The following is a 15,418-nucleotide window of genomic DNA, read 5'->3' as shown; positions in this document are numbered from 1 at the left end:
AGGACGGTGTGAGGTGGTTCCCTTTCTGGCGCGGTACTGTGTGGGATGCACACCTGGAGGCAGCTGCCATGGTGTGTCTGCCGCCAGGTGAGCTGCAGGCTGTGGAAGCTGAGGGGGCGGCAGTGTGCCCTGGGCCCGTGTGGCCAGCCTTTGCCTGCTGCTGAGAAGACAGGTACACTTGGCTCACTGGCCTCATGCTCAGAGCCAAAGTCAGGGTCCAGGGCCCCATCACAGCCCAGAAATCTTCACAGTCACTCGGGTACCTTCTGAGAGTTGGTGGCAGGGAGAGCCCTGACCACTGTGTATACCTGTGAGGCAGCATTGGTCTGGAGAACCCTGTGGAGACCCACAGAGAGGCTGCTGGGGTTTCTAGTACATGAGTCAGCCCAGCTGCCTGGGATGGGGGTGGGCTCCCTTGGTCAGCTTGGCCGAGCAAGAGGGTGGAGGATGGCTTTTTCCCAAGATCGTGACCCCCACACAGGCCCTCGGAGACCTCTCAGTCGGCATTCAGGTGCAAGCCTGGCTGGAGACACGGCCCATCTCGCTCATCTGAGTAGTCAAGCGGGTGTGCCGACCCGGTGGTCTGCTCCCTGGCAGCTGTGGCAGCCTCTGCCTGACTGCGCCTTCGAGCAGCCCGCTCTGGGGTGGGGCCCACAAGATGCAGTGCCAACAAAGGGCTCAATGGGAAACACACATTTGGGAAGCACTGTCAGGGAGGCCCAGGCTAGTCCTAAGGGGGTGGGAGGGGCTGAGCTCAGTCCAGGGGTCATCTTCTGGGTTATTCTTGCCCAGATGACCATAGAACCTATCTGTACCATGTCCTCAATAACCCATGGGGGCTTGCAGACATCAGGGGCTGGAAAGAGGGTCCATCAGGTTCTAGATGGGGCTAGCATGGCTTAGTCCAGCCCACCTTGCCCTGCTGGGCCCCACACAGGGCTCCCAGGACCCTGCCTTTCAACACTGCAGAGCCATCCAAGTCAACAGTCTTCTCTCAACAGGTTGGCTGGGTGGCAAGTAGGCGCGGCTGTGGCAGGCATGCCGGGCCTCCTGGGGAAATGGCTTATGGCATGTGCTCGCTGGCCCAGGGTTCTGGACTGAACAGGCCCCTGGGGCCTGGGTAGTCCTCCTTGGTTGCAGAGGTAGTCTGGCCCCCCAAATTGGCAGAACTGCTTTATACATCTGATTCCTAGGAGCCTCTGGGTTGAAAGTTAAAAAAAGTGACAAACTCCCAGGATGGGGCCTCTACCTTGGGGGGTGACTTACAAAACATCTGGGAGCTTCTTCGTGAGTGTCACCAGGCTGCAGGAGAGCTCTGGCCCCTGGCCTGACCCAGGAGCCACAGGTACCTGGGGGTTGAGAAAGCCCCACGGAGCATGAGTTTCAGTGCCTCCCCTCTTAAGAGGGTGTAGGGCTTCTAAGCCTACCCTGTCTGGATGGGGCTGGACTCATCCACGTGTAGGGCTGCCCCTTGCTGCGTTCCTGGAAGGGAAGAGCCTGGCTTGGGAAGGCAAGCAGCAAGCGGAGGCACTGTTCACTCGGGGCCCTGCTTGGAGGGAGCCCCTCGGTGTATGAGTCCCAGGGTCCCCACTGTCCATTTCAGGGAAGTCCACCCCCCTCACCTGGGAAGCCTATTAAGACACTGGCCAGTGACCAGCAACTAGGAGGAGGCAGGAGGGGCTTTGGAGAAGTGATCTCTCATCCAGGATGCAGTGGACATCGGGGAAGAAGTAGACCTCGCAGTGTCCCTCTAGCTGCAGGAAAAGGGTTTCTTACCTGTTCTTGTTTATTCAGTGCAATCCAGGGCAATTGTTTTAAAACTCCACACACGGAACAGGGGTGACGGGCACCACACATGATCGTGTCGTGCATAACGAATGAACCAGCACAATGACTGCAGATGAGCTTTCATCCGCTCAGGCTTACGTGGCTTTAGCCTCAACAGACCTTTCTAGGAGACGCCAAACTACATTCTGCCCTCATGGTTTCTCAAACAGAAATACCTGAGTTTTGAGAACTCTGGTCAGGTACTAAACAGATTGTGTTCCCCTTGGGAAGGGTCTCAACATATCTGTGGGCACTTTTTTAGGAGCACCAGGAAGGCTCAGCTCAAAGGAAAAGAGGGCAAGTCCACATGGGCTCTGGGGCTGCCTGGGTGCCTTCTGCCATGGACAGGCCACTAAGAACACCCTTCACAATCAGGTTAAATCTCCAGGAACTGAGTTTCTAGCCTTTAATGTTCCTCTAAGCTGCCCTGTTGAGTGTTTCTGAGGCTCCAAATAGCACTAATCCTCGATTTCCTGTGTTACCTCCTGACCATCAGTGCTGAGGCCCACGGTTATCTCTGTTCCCACAGAAACTGTTTGCCTCACACCTCTGGGAACTAGAAAGGCTGGAGCTCAGAGATCACTCTGGATGAAGAGAACAAGGAGTTACATAATTCTAATCAGTGTTAAAAATGCGGTGCATGGTATCTTTGCTATCCATGTGGCACTGTCATTGATGCCCTAGTGTCTGACCCTGATGTGGCCAAGCCAAAAACTTTGCCTGTGGGCCAGATATAACAGCTGGTCCCTGGCTGGCACTGGGACCATGCTTTCTAATCAGGAGCTTGGCCCAAGTGGCATACCTGAGGCAGGGGCACAAGATGGCCCAGGTAAGTGGGCCCAGCATGGCCCCTCTCAAATGCTCAGGCTAGAATTGGGGCCTGTTGTCCACTCCCAGCTGTGGGAGGAGCCAGCCTGTCTTGTCCCTGCTGGGACAGAGTGGCTGTCCTAAAGAGACGCCGACTTTCTTCTGTAAAGCAAACGTATTAATCCAGACAGGCCTTTTCAGCAAGGCTCCAGGAAAGAGCAGATGTGTGCTAGACAGCAAGCAAGTCCTGACAGATGTGTGCAGAAGATGCAGGGGACACACCCTTTGGAAGACGCCAGGCTCTTCTCAGGCCCTGTGGGACACGATGTCTAGGCTCCCCATAAACATCAGGACTAACCCTGGTGATTCTCAGCATGGCTCCCAGAGGGCTCCTAGGCATTTCAGAGTTCTGTGTTAAGGTTTACGTTCTCAACAGTATGACACATTCCCAGAAACCTCAGCCAGGTCAGCCACGATTTATTGGCACAGGAGCCAGACCCCAAAGAGATAGTAAGCTTTCCGCACAAATGCCATCAGATGTGAAGTCCAACAACAGTTTATGAAAACAAGAAAAGGTGTCCTGGTTTTTAGAAGCAGCTCAGGGGCAGCATGTGCACACATTAGCTGAACTGTAGCATGTGTGCCCAAGAACACAGCCACAAGTCCACCAGATGCCCTTAGTAAGAACATCAGAGCCCACACTGTGTGCGGCTGTGTATACGTGTGAGCTGGGCCCATGAGAGGCTGGGGCATGATGGGAGTCTTGCCTGCACTGCAGCTGTCCCACATCACTACGAGCTAAGGCTGCACGTGTCCAGGGCTGGCCCCTGGCACCACCTCCCACAGCCCAGGCCAGGCCAATGGCCTTGTCTGGAGAGGACGTCCCCAGGCTGGGCCTGCCAGCCTAGGACTACAGGCAGCAGGCAGATGAGCAGGTTCTGCCGCTTGAGCAAGTGTCACTGGCCTTTTGTGGCCACAGCCTGGAGGAGCAGCTGACTCAGGCTCAGAGGCAATGCATTCTGCGGCCAAGAGATGGAGGCCTGTTGACTGAGGGCCCTTTCCCCATGCTGGTGGCTTCACTGGGTCAGTGTGGCTAGGGCTCTAGATTGGCTGGGAAGACAGAATTTGAGAGCCCCGTGCGCCCAGGAGTACCCCCCAGTTAAAAACCTTAAGAGGACATGTCTCACAGGATGCCCACAGATGTGCCTCCTGACCCTCCAGGCTGCACCCTTGAAGTCTCAGGTTACAAGTCTGACACCAGGCTGCCCTATTCCCTCCAGGCAGGGGAGCAGTAACCCTGTGCCCCATCTAATCAGAGGGTAGCACCATCAGATGTGCCACCTGGCCACCGAAAACCCCACCTCAGGTGTCACAGGGCGGTCCCTTCTCTGAACTCCTGGCCGGGCCCTGACTGTCCCTGCTTCCACCAGCTCCCTGCACCTGCTGGCCGCTCAGCCACATCTCTGAGATCACCTGTGACTGGGTGCTGCTGCAGGAAGTCCCCAGGGCCAAGGACACAGCCTCTCTGTGTCCCAAGGTCTTAGCAACAGTCTCTCCTTTAACTAAAGATTTCCATCTTCTGAGGGAAAATGATCCAGGTATTACAGCATGAAGACAGGGTAAGACTTTGGTCCTGAACTTTCTGGCAGTGTCTAGGCAGCCTCATTGGTAATCTGCACTTATGAAATTCCCCGGATGCAGGTGACCCAGTGCAGCTCCCAGCAGGAGTGGGCCTCCACGACCGCCCTCACACGGCCTGCAGGCTCCGCTCATGCCCATCCAGCTGCACCTTGAGCTTGTGCAGCTCCTCGATCTCGCGGTTGTGCCGCTCTGTTTTGTGGCGCACAAGCGAGCGGTAGAAGTGGATGGTGAAGACCACAAAGATGAGGCCCACGGGCACCATGATGATGGTGGACACCAGGGCGGCCTGCCAGCCTGTGTGGCCGCCGGAGCCAGGAGGGGAGCCAGGCTGGTGGCGCGCATCCACAGGCAGGAACTTGATCCAGCAGAGTAGGACCACCTCGGCCAGGAAGAGCAGGATACCCAGCACGGTGGAGAAGCCCCAGGCAAGCTCAATGTAGGGGTGCATGCGCTCGTGCGGTGACTCACTAATGGAGTTGAGATTGTGGATGTTGCTCACGGCCTCCACATTGGGCAGGATGCACGTGCTGATGAGGAGGGCGAAGAGATGCACGGCCACCAGCACCGTGGTGCAGGCACTGAAGGCGATGAGCAGCGGCCGCGGGTACTGGTACTGGGTCTCCAGCTGCACCTCCACCATGGCCACCTGCAGGGCAGAGCAGCGTGGCTTGGCCAGGGCACCCATATCTCGGATGTGGGATGTGCCCCTCGTCGAGCCCCTAGCAGAGCAGAGGGCACCCTCCTCACCATTCAAATATTTCAACCTTTCCTTTTTTTCTGATTGGCTACAGAAGATCTCACTAAAGAAACATCTAAAAATACAGGGGAGATTAAAGAGGCAGGGGGAAGAATCACCCTCTGGTGCCTTTCCAGACAGAGCATGGAGAATACCTGGGGTACCAAACATCAGCCCAGGGCAGAGGCAACACTTCCCTGGGAACATGTGGCTTTGCTGCTGGTATCTGAGCCAGGCTGCAGTGCAATTGCTGTTCTAACAACAAAAAACTGACTTTTCAAAAGATAAATAAAGTAAAAACGGAGGCTCTTGCTTGTCCCTAGACTTACAGCTGCACACCCACCTCAGGCAGCCAGCAGGGTGCACCTCAGCCGAGACCAAAAGCCAGAGGGAGAAGCCCACACCTCTAAAGGCCAGGAATGGTGATGTAGATGAGGACAGGTAGGGAGGGGAAGCCGTGGGAGTGGCTGGGCTGGGCAAAGAGCCCAATCATCCACCAGTAGCAGGATGTGGAAATGGATCAATCAGGAAACCAAAAGGTATTTAGAAAAGGGGAGATGGAAGTAGCTGCACGGGGCTGCCCCTGGGGAATGGGGAGCGAGACACTGCTGGGTCTGTTATAAGCCTTTCCACAGTACTTCAGATTTAAATTTTGTGCACATATTAACTTTGATAAAATAAAAATTATTTTTAAATGAAAGGGAAAAAAGACCCACAGAGGGAACCATAATCTGCCACTTATCATTGTAGCAGTGAAGGTCTACAGCTGTGTAATCAGAGACCTGCTCTCACAAGCCCTAAGGGGCTTTATAGACTAGGCACTGCCCCTGCCACACTTGCCCCAGGTCAGAGTCAGGACACTCAGAACACCCCAGCACCGTGGACCTCCCCAGTGGAGGACTTAGTCCAGGCCAGCAAGGACCCCGGCGCTGCCCAAGGGGCCTTCTCCCAGGCACCCAAAGGTAAGAAACCAGACCAGCTGAGGAAGGGAAGCAGAGAAGTCATCTGATGGCTAGATCTGAGCCATCCCTGATTTTAAAAACTTACAAGAAAGATTTCACTAGCAACTACTGCCTCTTAGACTAAGAACCTCATCCCCTCAGTGAAGATGGAACACTGGTAGATAAGAAGATATGGAAGTTCTAATGGACCACAGCTAACAAACTCAGATGTGATGATTGTTTCAAAAGGACAGTACACTTCAGACATGTGGTGACCAGTGGTCTCTTCTCAGCCCCAGGGCCTGGGCTCTTGTTATTATAAAGGATATGGCCCAACAGAAGGATGTTTGTAAGCCACAGAGATAAGAAACAAAGATGATTAAAAGGCATACAAGAGAAGCAGTTTCGTTCTGCCTCAAGAGAAGAAAGGCCAAAGGGCCATTTCTCAGTGTGTTTATGCCCAGATTTTATAGGGGGCCTTGGAGCACTGGTTCTGTGTTAGGGTAAGTATAAACATGAATAAATAAGCTGGAGGTTAGGCATTAGTGCTTGTTGCTGGCTAAAGGAACAGCTTTGCCATTCTAATTAGGGAATTCACCATATAAAGAGGGGACCCCACCTAGCAAACCACCTGTTTTCATTTTCCCTGTCCTGCCCTTATTGGGCTATGGTTTCCATGGCAGAAATACTGCCTGATTATCTGTATTTGTTCCGTCTGTCTCCCAAGCTGCTCCAAGCTGAATAACTATCTACCAGTGGTATATTAATTTAATTAAGTGGGCACGCTGCTGCTTTCCCACCCGTGGTCTGGCTCCATGCTGTCTCCATTACTTCCCAGTTTTTGCTGTTATGTAGGCTGCGGCAGCCTCCTGAGAGGGACCTTTTGGGTAAAATTGCAACATTTCCAGAATCTCTTGCCTGGCCTTAGTGCATCTCCATATTGATACCTGTTTCCAAGGGGTGGAGAGAAGTAGTCCATCTCCATATCAACAGGCAATTACAAGGGTGAGTGAAGGCATATCTGGGCAGGAAAAGTTGGGTGGAGTCCCTTTTTGCAGCCTGGTCTCATGAGAGACATGGGTGGGCAGAAGTGGAGGACTGCTCATAAGCAATAAAGGGATTTCTCCCACTTTATTTCTCCCTTGGACTGATTTCAGTTTCATAGGTATTTTGCCCTGGGATTTTTCCCCAGAGTTACATCTGGCATAGTTGGCAGGATCTCTGAACCCAAAATCTGTCTACATGGGTGCACCTTGGGTGGGCTGCCCTCATTAGCCCTCCGTGAGACAGATGACTGCTTAGAGGCCCTGAGTGGCCATGTAGCAGCTGGGATTGTGGGATATCTTCTTCTCGAGATAGTGGAAAGGGCTATTGAGGACAGAGAGACTTTGGCAGGTGAGAGATACACTTCAGCATTGTTTGGAGGAGCTGGGCAATGACCTATGGGAGGCCCTTAAGAAAGAGACAGTTATTGAGAAGACAGGTTGCACTCCTGGAAGATAGGTTAGCAGAGAGGGAGGAGGCAGCAGGAGAATCCACATTGCAGAAGGCCATGGGGGAGGGGGAGGAAAGAGTGGTACCTTCAGCCCTGGAGATGGTAGAGGAGATGTTGGGAGAGGATGAGGGGGTGGGGCCGAGGGATAATCTGTTGCTGAGCCCACCGCCCAAGGCACCAGCTTCCCCTGCATTAAAGGCCCACCTGGTTGTAATTAAGAAAATAAAAATGCAACAACCACAGGCTCCTCAGGGGGAGGAGTCAGCCCCTCCCCAGGTTGTGGAGCACTCCATGCTCCGCCCCTATACCCAGGATGAGCTGGTGAACATGAGCAACTGGTTTTGGCAGAAGCTGTTGGAACCTCTACCTGGCTTTTGCATCTCTGGGATATGGGTGTGGAAAACATTGTTATGTTGGGTTCTGAAATGGGTAGAACAGCTTCCCTTATGACTCACCCTTCCCTCTGGCGGTGGTTGCAAAGTGCCTGTCATACCTCAGGGAATCAGGTGCTTCTGGATTGGCTGACAGTAGCCATCAGAGGAGTTTGACTTATCAGGGTGATTTACCATACTCACCCACTAGCTGGAAAAACATGCAGAGCTCCAGCAGGTGTTACAGGAGTTCAGCATGAAAAGTATCATCTATAATATGGACCCCCAGAGCCCTGAAAAGAAGTTACTGAAGCCAGGATATGGCCAGCAGAGCAACATCCTGCTGCCAGCCCCAGCTGCATTAAAGCCTGGAGACACTGTTGAGTGGACGCGGCCCTGGACATTTCAACACATGGACCAGCGATGGCTGGCCCTTCTGGCACCTTGGGGAAAAGGCCTAGAAGCTGGCCTCCTGTGTATTCCTGGGGTAACATCAGAGTGGCCCCCAAAGATCGTGGTAGTGTACCCAAAACGTCTGGGAGGTAAAAGCCTCTTATGGCCAGGCATGTACCCCCCATAGCCCTATCTACTGACCCATCTGTAACTCGCACAGGGAGGGGGGTGAAAGTCTGGTATACTAGACCAGGACGAGATACCATTCCTGCCACTGTCCAGTCATAGGACCACTCTTTTGCATGCATCCTACCTGATGGACAAGAATTGCCTGTGCTGATGTCATTAAAACATGTATCTTGTTGCCCTTAAGGTTATTTTCTCCTACAGTCCCTGTGGCCTGGGCCCACCCCCTGGCTGCAGCTGCGGAGTGATGACTGCTCTGAACTCCCTGCCTGTTCAGCTGCTGCCTGCCTGTGGAATGGGTGAGCTGTGGACTTAACCTGAATAGGACTTTGAACTTAACTGAATCCTCCAGCTTGAAGATTATCATGATTTTATTGCTGTTGTTACTGTATGTTATTGTATGTTATTAGTCTAGTTACAGTGCTCCAGTTTTCTTGCACAGGGGCCATTGCGGAAGATGGGGAGCAAGTAGATTGTGAGGTGAGATATGCAGAGCTCCAGCAGGTGTTACAGGGGTTCAGCATGAAAAATATCATCTATAATATAATAAGCTGTAAGTAAAACTGCAACATTTCCAGAATCTCTCGCCTGGCCTTAGTGCATCTCCATATCAGTAGGTATTTTCAAGGGGTGGAGAGAAGTAGTCCATCTCCATATCAATAGATAATTACAAGGGTGAGCAAGGACATATCTGAGCTGGAGAGGTTGAGTGGGGTCCCTTTTTCTATAGCTGGGTTGTGAGAGACACCGACAAGCAGAAGTGGACGACTGCTTGTTAGCAATAAACGCATTTCCCCCACTTTATTTCTCCCTTTGATTGATTTCGGTTTCAAAGGTATTTTGCCCTGGGATTTTCCCTCTGGAAGTACAGACCTTCTGGAAGAAGGCAAGGGCCCTGCGTGGCTTCTGAAATGAACCCCAGACTGCTAAGGGCACTCTCTGGCGCAAAGAAGATACTCCAAATGCTGAAGAAATGAATTATTCTTGCGAAGTGGGATTGCCACTGCCAAGCTAAGGATGACAGCAGTCCAGGGGCCAGGTCCCCAGGGGTCCCAGCCAGGTCTCTGGTCACTATTCTCATTCTAAGACCATACCCCTAAGGTCTGCCAGGAAGTCTCAAACTGCTTCTTCAGAATTCTCTGTTTTATAACTTTATTCACAGGGTTTGTTTTCAAATTTTAAATGAGGGATTTCACAGCCTTCAACTTGGGCAAGCAGTTTGCTGGCTGGAAAAACAGTGAAGCTTCCCTAAGTTTGCAAATCCAAATGTTTGGAAGGCCAGGGACTAAAAAGACAGCTGCAGACAGGAAGCGATTTCTGGGCCCTGGGCCCCACACCAAAAGGAAATCATCTTACTGCATCAGGTGAGGCAATACTGCTCAGAGTTTGTTTTTTCCAAAGTTTAAAAAAAAAAAGTATCGGGCAGACAAATATAATACAATAGTATAATTCTTCTGTTTTATAACTATAAAACAAGCTCTAATTTTAATAGTGATGTTTAAACTTCTCACACATATTCCTTAAAATTAAGCCTGAGAAAATATTCTTTCTAACGGGATGGAAACCACAGGAAGAAAATAGCTGTGCCAAAGTTGTGCATTGTGATTGTACTCTTCTGTCATGTTAAAAAAAATAAAGTACAATACCTATATAAGCCTTTGCTTTAAACTACAGACCCTAAACCCAGATTTACCTCTCAAAGTTTGGTGACATCTGCCCTACCCTGTATGATGTTACGCAGACTGCGTGGGTGTCTCATTTCCCAAGGATGGCCATCCTGATGACTGAATAGGCCCATGTCCCAGGCGTGGCCATAGGGGTTTGTGCCAACAGCTTTTTGTTTTCTGTACTACCAATTTGACAACTGAGGTTCTGGGTCACATACAAACAACTGTTTTTACCTACAGTTGCTTTCAGCCCAATAGGAGCTCTGAGCATAGAACAGAGAAAGGGGTGGAAGCATCTGTGTTCTTACTCTGAATCCCAACATCCTCACCCTCTGGGACAATTTCCTGAAGGGATGTGGGTCTGCAGCTTTGGAGCCAACAGGCCAGGTGCCCTTTCTCCAGGCATGTGGTTCTGCCTAAAACCAACTCTTGTCCTGGGGGATGACTCAGGAGGAAAGCCACAGCCAGGAGGCAGGCCAGAGGCTCTGCTTTGTCAACCTGAAGGCCACATTCAGGGAACACCTGCATTCCCAGCTGGACTAAACTGAGCAAAATTGCAATCCATCCCATAGTTTCTGTTCAAGTCCTTCAGATTTCTAAACTCTTGGGTGGTGCCCAAGATAGGGCAGATGTGGGTACTGTTGTCTGGGAAGGCCTGTACACTGAAGCTATTTTGTTTACCACCCCAAACCCCCCAACCTCCCTGCCAGACAAATACTTCATGTGAACCTGAGAGCGGGGCTTTCTGCACATTCTGGGGTTTGGGGACTCTCCTGGATCCCCCGGCAACCCCTCCAGTTGACAGATCTGTCCCCTTGGAGGAGCTGGGGCATGGGGACACTTCCTAATGGTCCATCCTGACCGCCAGTGAGGTCCAGAGGGAGTGTTTTGCTCCATGACGCGTCACAGGATCTCTAGTAGCAAAAGCCCATTCTGCAGGCTGCGTTGCTCACCGTGTGTTCACACTCACCATGGCGAAGCCGGAAAGGAGGGCAGAGGTGCGGCTGGATGCCTTTAGCTTGGCCCTGCTCAGGTAGAGCTTCCTCCAGGAGAGGGCTTGCACAGAATGGTGGTTGGAGGTGACTAGTTCCAGGTAGCTGCGGCGGACCCAGTCCCGGTAATCCATGCCCTTGTAGCCAGGCTCAGAGCAGGCGGGAGTGGAGGGGTCCACAGGCACATTGAGCTCTGCGCTCATGGTGGGAGCCACACTGTGGGCAGGAGAGAGACACACTCAGGCATCCCAGAGGGTTCCCAGGGCCTGGAAACGCCAAAAATCCAAGCCTAGTTAACCTTCTTCCAGGCCTCCTGTATACACAGTACAGCAGAACTATGGGGTCCAGGGGAAGGGTGAGTGTGGGGTCCTGGTCTCTGTGGCAGTCTCCACACAGGATCGTGGGGACCATCCGCCAGGTAAGGAGGGCCAGGAGTGCATTTCCAGGAAACACTACAGTATCCAACCTTGTTCTTCTGCAAAGCTGGCCTCCCACTGGAGGTCAGAAAGGCTCCAATCCCGTGTGGCTCATGGGTGACTAGAATTCCAAGGTTCACCAAAAGCAGCTAAGGAATCCCCTGATTTGTACCTATGTTCAGGGAATAGGGAGCTGTAGCATTTAGAAAGGTCCCAGGACTTAAAGTTATCAAGCTTGGATTTGACCCTACTGTGTGATCCTGAGCACCACACCTGACCTTTCTGACCTCATCCATCTTCAGATGGGGACGTCCCCATCCTACAGGCCTCTTAAGCAAGAAAATGGGCCAGTGCGATATGAGTTATAAGAAATACATATTTGGTTGTTCAGATGACCAAATACACATTTCCCAGGTGTATCTGGTCTTCATCTACAGGTCCTGAAAACACTTCAGAAGCTTCAAGGTGAAATGGGTGTCTTGTCATGTTAATGAGAGACTTCTGGTCCATGCCTAAAGGGGCCTGAAGTTTTAAATCAGCAAATGGCCAATGATTTAGTCTATCATGACTATGCAACGAAGCCCTCTCGAACACCCACTAGAGGAACTGTCCCCTTTTTGCATCCTGCTTCTCTGTTGAAGAGTTTCCATGCTTGGGGAACCAGAACACCAGAACACTTCCACCTGCCACCAAGCCAGGCCCCGAGTTCCATGAGGATAGAAGTTCCTTTATATGGGACCTTGCCCTGTGTATCTCTTCATCTGGCTATTAACTTATATCCTTTATTAAATTGGTAAACCTAAGTGTTTGCCTGTGTTCTATGAGCCACTCTTGCAAATTAATCGAACCTAAGGGGAGGTCCTTGGAACCTCCAATCTGTAGGTTAGTCAAAAGCACAGGTAACTGGCTTGTGAGTGGCCTCTGGAGTAGGGGTAGAGGGCAGTCTTGTGGGATGGAGCCCTTAACCTGAGGAATCTGGTACTGTCTCCAGGCAGATAGTGTCAGAATTGAGTTCTTGGACACGCTACTGGTGTTTGAGAATTGCTTGGTGTGGTGTGTGGTGTGTGGAATCCCCCCTCCCTTCTCCTGCCCCCACTGCCCCATGTGCACAGGAATCTGGTTCAGGAACTTGAAAGGAATTGGTGTGGAAGACAATCTGAAAACTCAAAACTGCTTTTCAATGTCCAGGTGCCAAACATGAAACAAACTTTCTGAGCAACCACTGGTTCCTCAAATCCAATTTAAATTTTAATCAGCCCAGTTCATCCTAAAAAATACTTGGTTTATGTAACTAAAATGAAACCACATCCAGGCTGTGATGGAAACCTTTAGCAAAATGAAAAACTAAATCCACCCACTGACATGAGCACCCTTTACAGAGAAATGGAGACTAGAGACCCCTAGAGTCATCCCAGGTAGACTTCTGGTTTGACAGTAACACTGAACGAAGATCAGAAGGACTAATCTGTACAGATTTTCAAATTTAAGCCCAAATCTCCACTAATTCGAATAGGGGACTGGAGGTCTCATGTGGCTCAGAGGGCTGGCTCATGCACCAGCAAGCCAGGATCAGCTCTAATTAATCTGCAGGGCAGGTTTCAAGGGCACAGGCACCTTGCAGCTCACTTGGCATCAGATACTACTAACTTGTACGTTCAGGCCCACAAAGGCACCAGGAAGAGCCTACTTAAGGCTACTACAAACACATCAGTGATTCTAGGTCCCAGAGAGCAAGGCTAGGGGAGTGGTGGTAGGGGGTGTTTACTAGGGTCAGAGGTTGAGGAAATGCCTCAGACCCAATCTATCCACGCCATTCTCTAATAGGGTTCCATGGGAAGGTCCTGATGTGTGGAAGAGTTCTTTTGGGGTGCTTTCCTCTTTGTTCTCTGCCAGGTACTGGAGGCACTCTTTTACTGACCAAAGGACCCTGGGAAACAGTTCTGTGTTCTTCTATTTCTGCCAGGGGCTGTCCCGTTACCAGGACATTTCTGGAATGCCCACTTGGGAGCCTTGGCCACTGCCCTGTTACCCTCCTCTGTCTGCAGCTAGCAATCTGCTTTCAAGCACTTCAATCACTGAACCATCCCTTCCCTTGGGGAGAATTCTGAGAAATGTTGCTCACTAACCAATCCACTGGTTAGCTCCAGATAATTTCCAACAGCATCATTTGGAAATGCACTTTTTCTCTTTTCTTCCTTACATAACAGAGGTGAGCCTCCAGATGTGATGGAGATAGTGCACAGCCAGTGGAGGGGTGAAAGGCACAGCCTTTGCCCCTGGGGTACCAGTCTCCCCATTCTCCACCCTGCATCCAATGGATGCTTCCTAGGCCCTAAGGTAAGACTGCATTTGGTACTTGGGCATCAAAGATGAAAGAGGTGAGGATCCTATGGGGGAGTGAGATAAGGGGGTGAGCCTGCTGCTGTAGTGGTGGAGATGTGAGGGTCAAGGGGGCAGAGGGGCTTAGTGCCTCAGCCCTGGGCAGGGAGAAGGTCCCTGCTGGGGAGCAAGGATAGGAGACAAGGACATAAGTGGTTAAGACAGCACTGGCAAAGAGGGACCCTCCCTCAAAGACGAGATGCTGTCAGCATGGTGGGGAGCCGTGGCAGGAAGGTGGGCTGCAGAAGGGGTCAGGAAGACATGGGTAGAAGGCAGGATGCAGGGAGCATGTGGTGCCTGGGGCGACCTGGGTCAGCATGCCCACTGAGATGGCTGGCTGGGCAGGGCGTCTGCTGGCCTCCAAAGGGGTGATGGCATGTAAGGGGTGAAGACTAGGGGACCCCAGGGGCCACCAGTGCATGTGGGCTGGGCTCCATTTGAGAGTGAAGATGGGAGATGGGAGCCTCAGGGGCAGCGAGGTCTGACAGTGACCACCAGGCTGTGGCCAGGCAATCTCAGCCCTGCAGATGCACTCAGAGTGGCAAGGGGTGGGAAGGAAGGGCTGTCTGCTGCTTGGTGCCCCAGTCTTGAGGCAGGCCCCTGGGTGCTGACAGAAGCCACTTCCTGCAGAGGGAGCAGCCCTGCCGTATTCAGATCAATCCTAACCCTCCTGGCCCAGCGCCCGTTGTGCCAGGCCTCCTCCCCCTGCCAACGGGAGGGGCAGCGTCTGGTCCTCACACTCCACTGCCCCAGCAGGGGGTAGGGTAGGGCAAGATGAAGCCCAACATTTCTATCAGGTGGCAGAGGCTCCAAAGGATGTTCTCCTGGATGAACCTTGTGGAGCTTTTTTGTTTTTGTATAAGGTGCAGTCACAGAAGAGAGATCTTTAGAATAACGGGGACTCTTCTCTAATCTCCTCGACAGGCTTGTTTGAAATATTTCCAGGGGGTACGTTTTGGGGTTTGCCTGTCTCAACTTCCTTTAAATATCTAGGGCGCGAGTGCCAACGCAGAAACGTCTGTTTCTGATTCTTTGTCATGCAGGCGCGGGGCCTCCGCCCGTGGCCGGCACAGCAGTCTCCCGGAGGTGTCCACCGGCATCACTGTCTCTTGCCTAGGGAAGCCCCCAGCGGCCGCAGTATCTGGAATCGGCCCACGCCCACGCCTCCCGGTCCTCTCGGTGCTGCACCCCGCCAGGGGGATCCCGCGAGGTTGGGGTCATCCGGCCGCCCCGCAACGCCGCAGCGTCCCACCCCAAGACTGCTCCAGAGAAAGCCCGTCTCCTCCCCTTTAGTCTCCCGCCGCGATTCCGGTCACCCCCACCCCCGCCAGACCCCCCGCGGAGAGCACTCACCGAATTGCCCTGCCGGCCGGGCCCGGCCCCGGCTCCCTGCAGGCGGCGCTGGCGTGGCCGTGCGGCAGTGCGGCCGTGCGGCCCCGGGGCCTGGCGGAGGAGCACCAGCCCCCTGCGGCCTTCCGCCAGTCCCGCGGGGTCCCCACGGTCCCGCCCCCGCCGGTTGCCCCGCCCCCGCCTGCCCGCAGACACTACCATAGCAACGGCGCGCCGA

At 52.7% G+C, this 15,418-nt stretch overlaps 1 protein-coding gene across 2 annotated transcripts; it reads right to left on the bottom strand.

Annotated features, from left to right (window-relative positions):
- Nucleotides 1-133: 133 nt before the first annotated feature.
- On the bottom strand, nt 134-15,359 carry ORAI2 (ORAI calcium release-activated calcium modulator 2). Of its 2 annotated transcripts, XM_017640439.3 has the most exons (3): nt 15,205-15,359; nt 11,035-11,272; nt 134-4,921 (listed from the first exon to the last, which is right to left on the bottom strand). In XM_017640439.3, exons 2-3 carry the CDS (start codon nt 11,257-11,259, stop codon nt 4,382-4,384), a joined length of 765 nt encoding a protein of 254 aa, XP_017495928.3. In that variant the 5' UTR covers nt 11,260-11,272; nt 15,205-15,359; the 3' UTR covers nt 134-4,381. The 2 variants fall into 2 exon arrangements, with proteins under 2 accessions (XP_017495928.3, XP_036854515.2); XM_036998620.2 differs by lacking the exon at nt 15,205-15,359 and having other exon boundaries at nt 134-4,994; nt 11,035-11,172.
- Between the last annotated feature and the right edge of the window lie 59 nt (nt 15,360-15,418).

Source organism: Manis javanica, chromosome 10, assembly GCF_040802235.1.
Source record: "Manis javanica isolate MJ-LG chromosome 10, MJ_LKY, whole genome shotgun sequence".
Taxonomy (NCBI): domain Eukaryota; kingdom Metazoa; phylum Chordata; class Mammalia; order Pholidota; family Manidae; genus Manis; species Manis javanica.
This window is presented reverse-complemented; position numbering and strand designations above follow the sequence as displayed.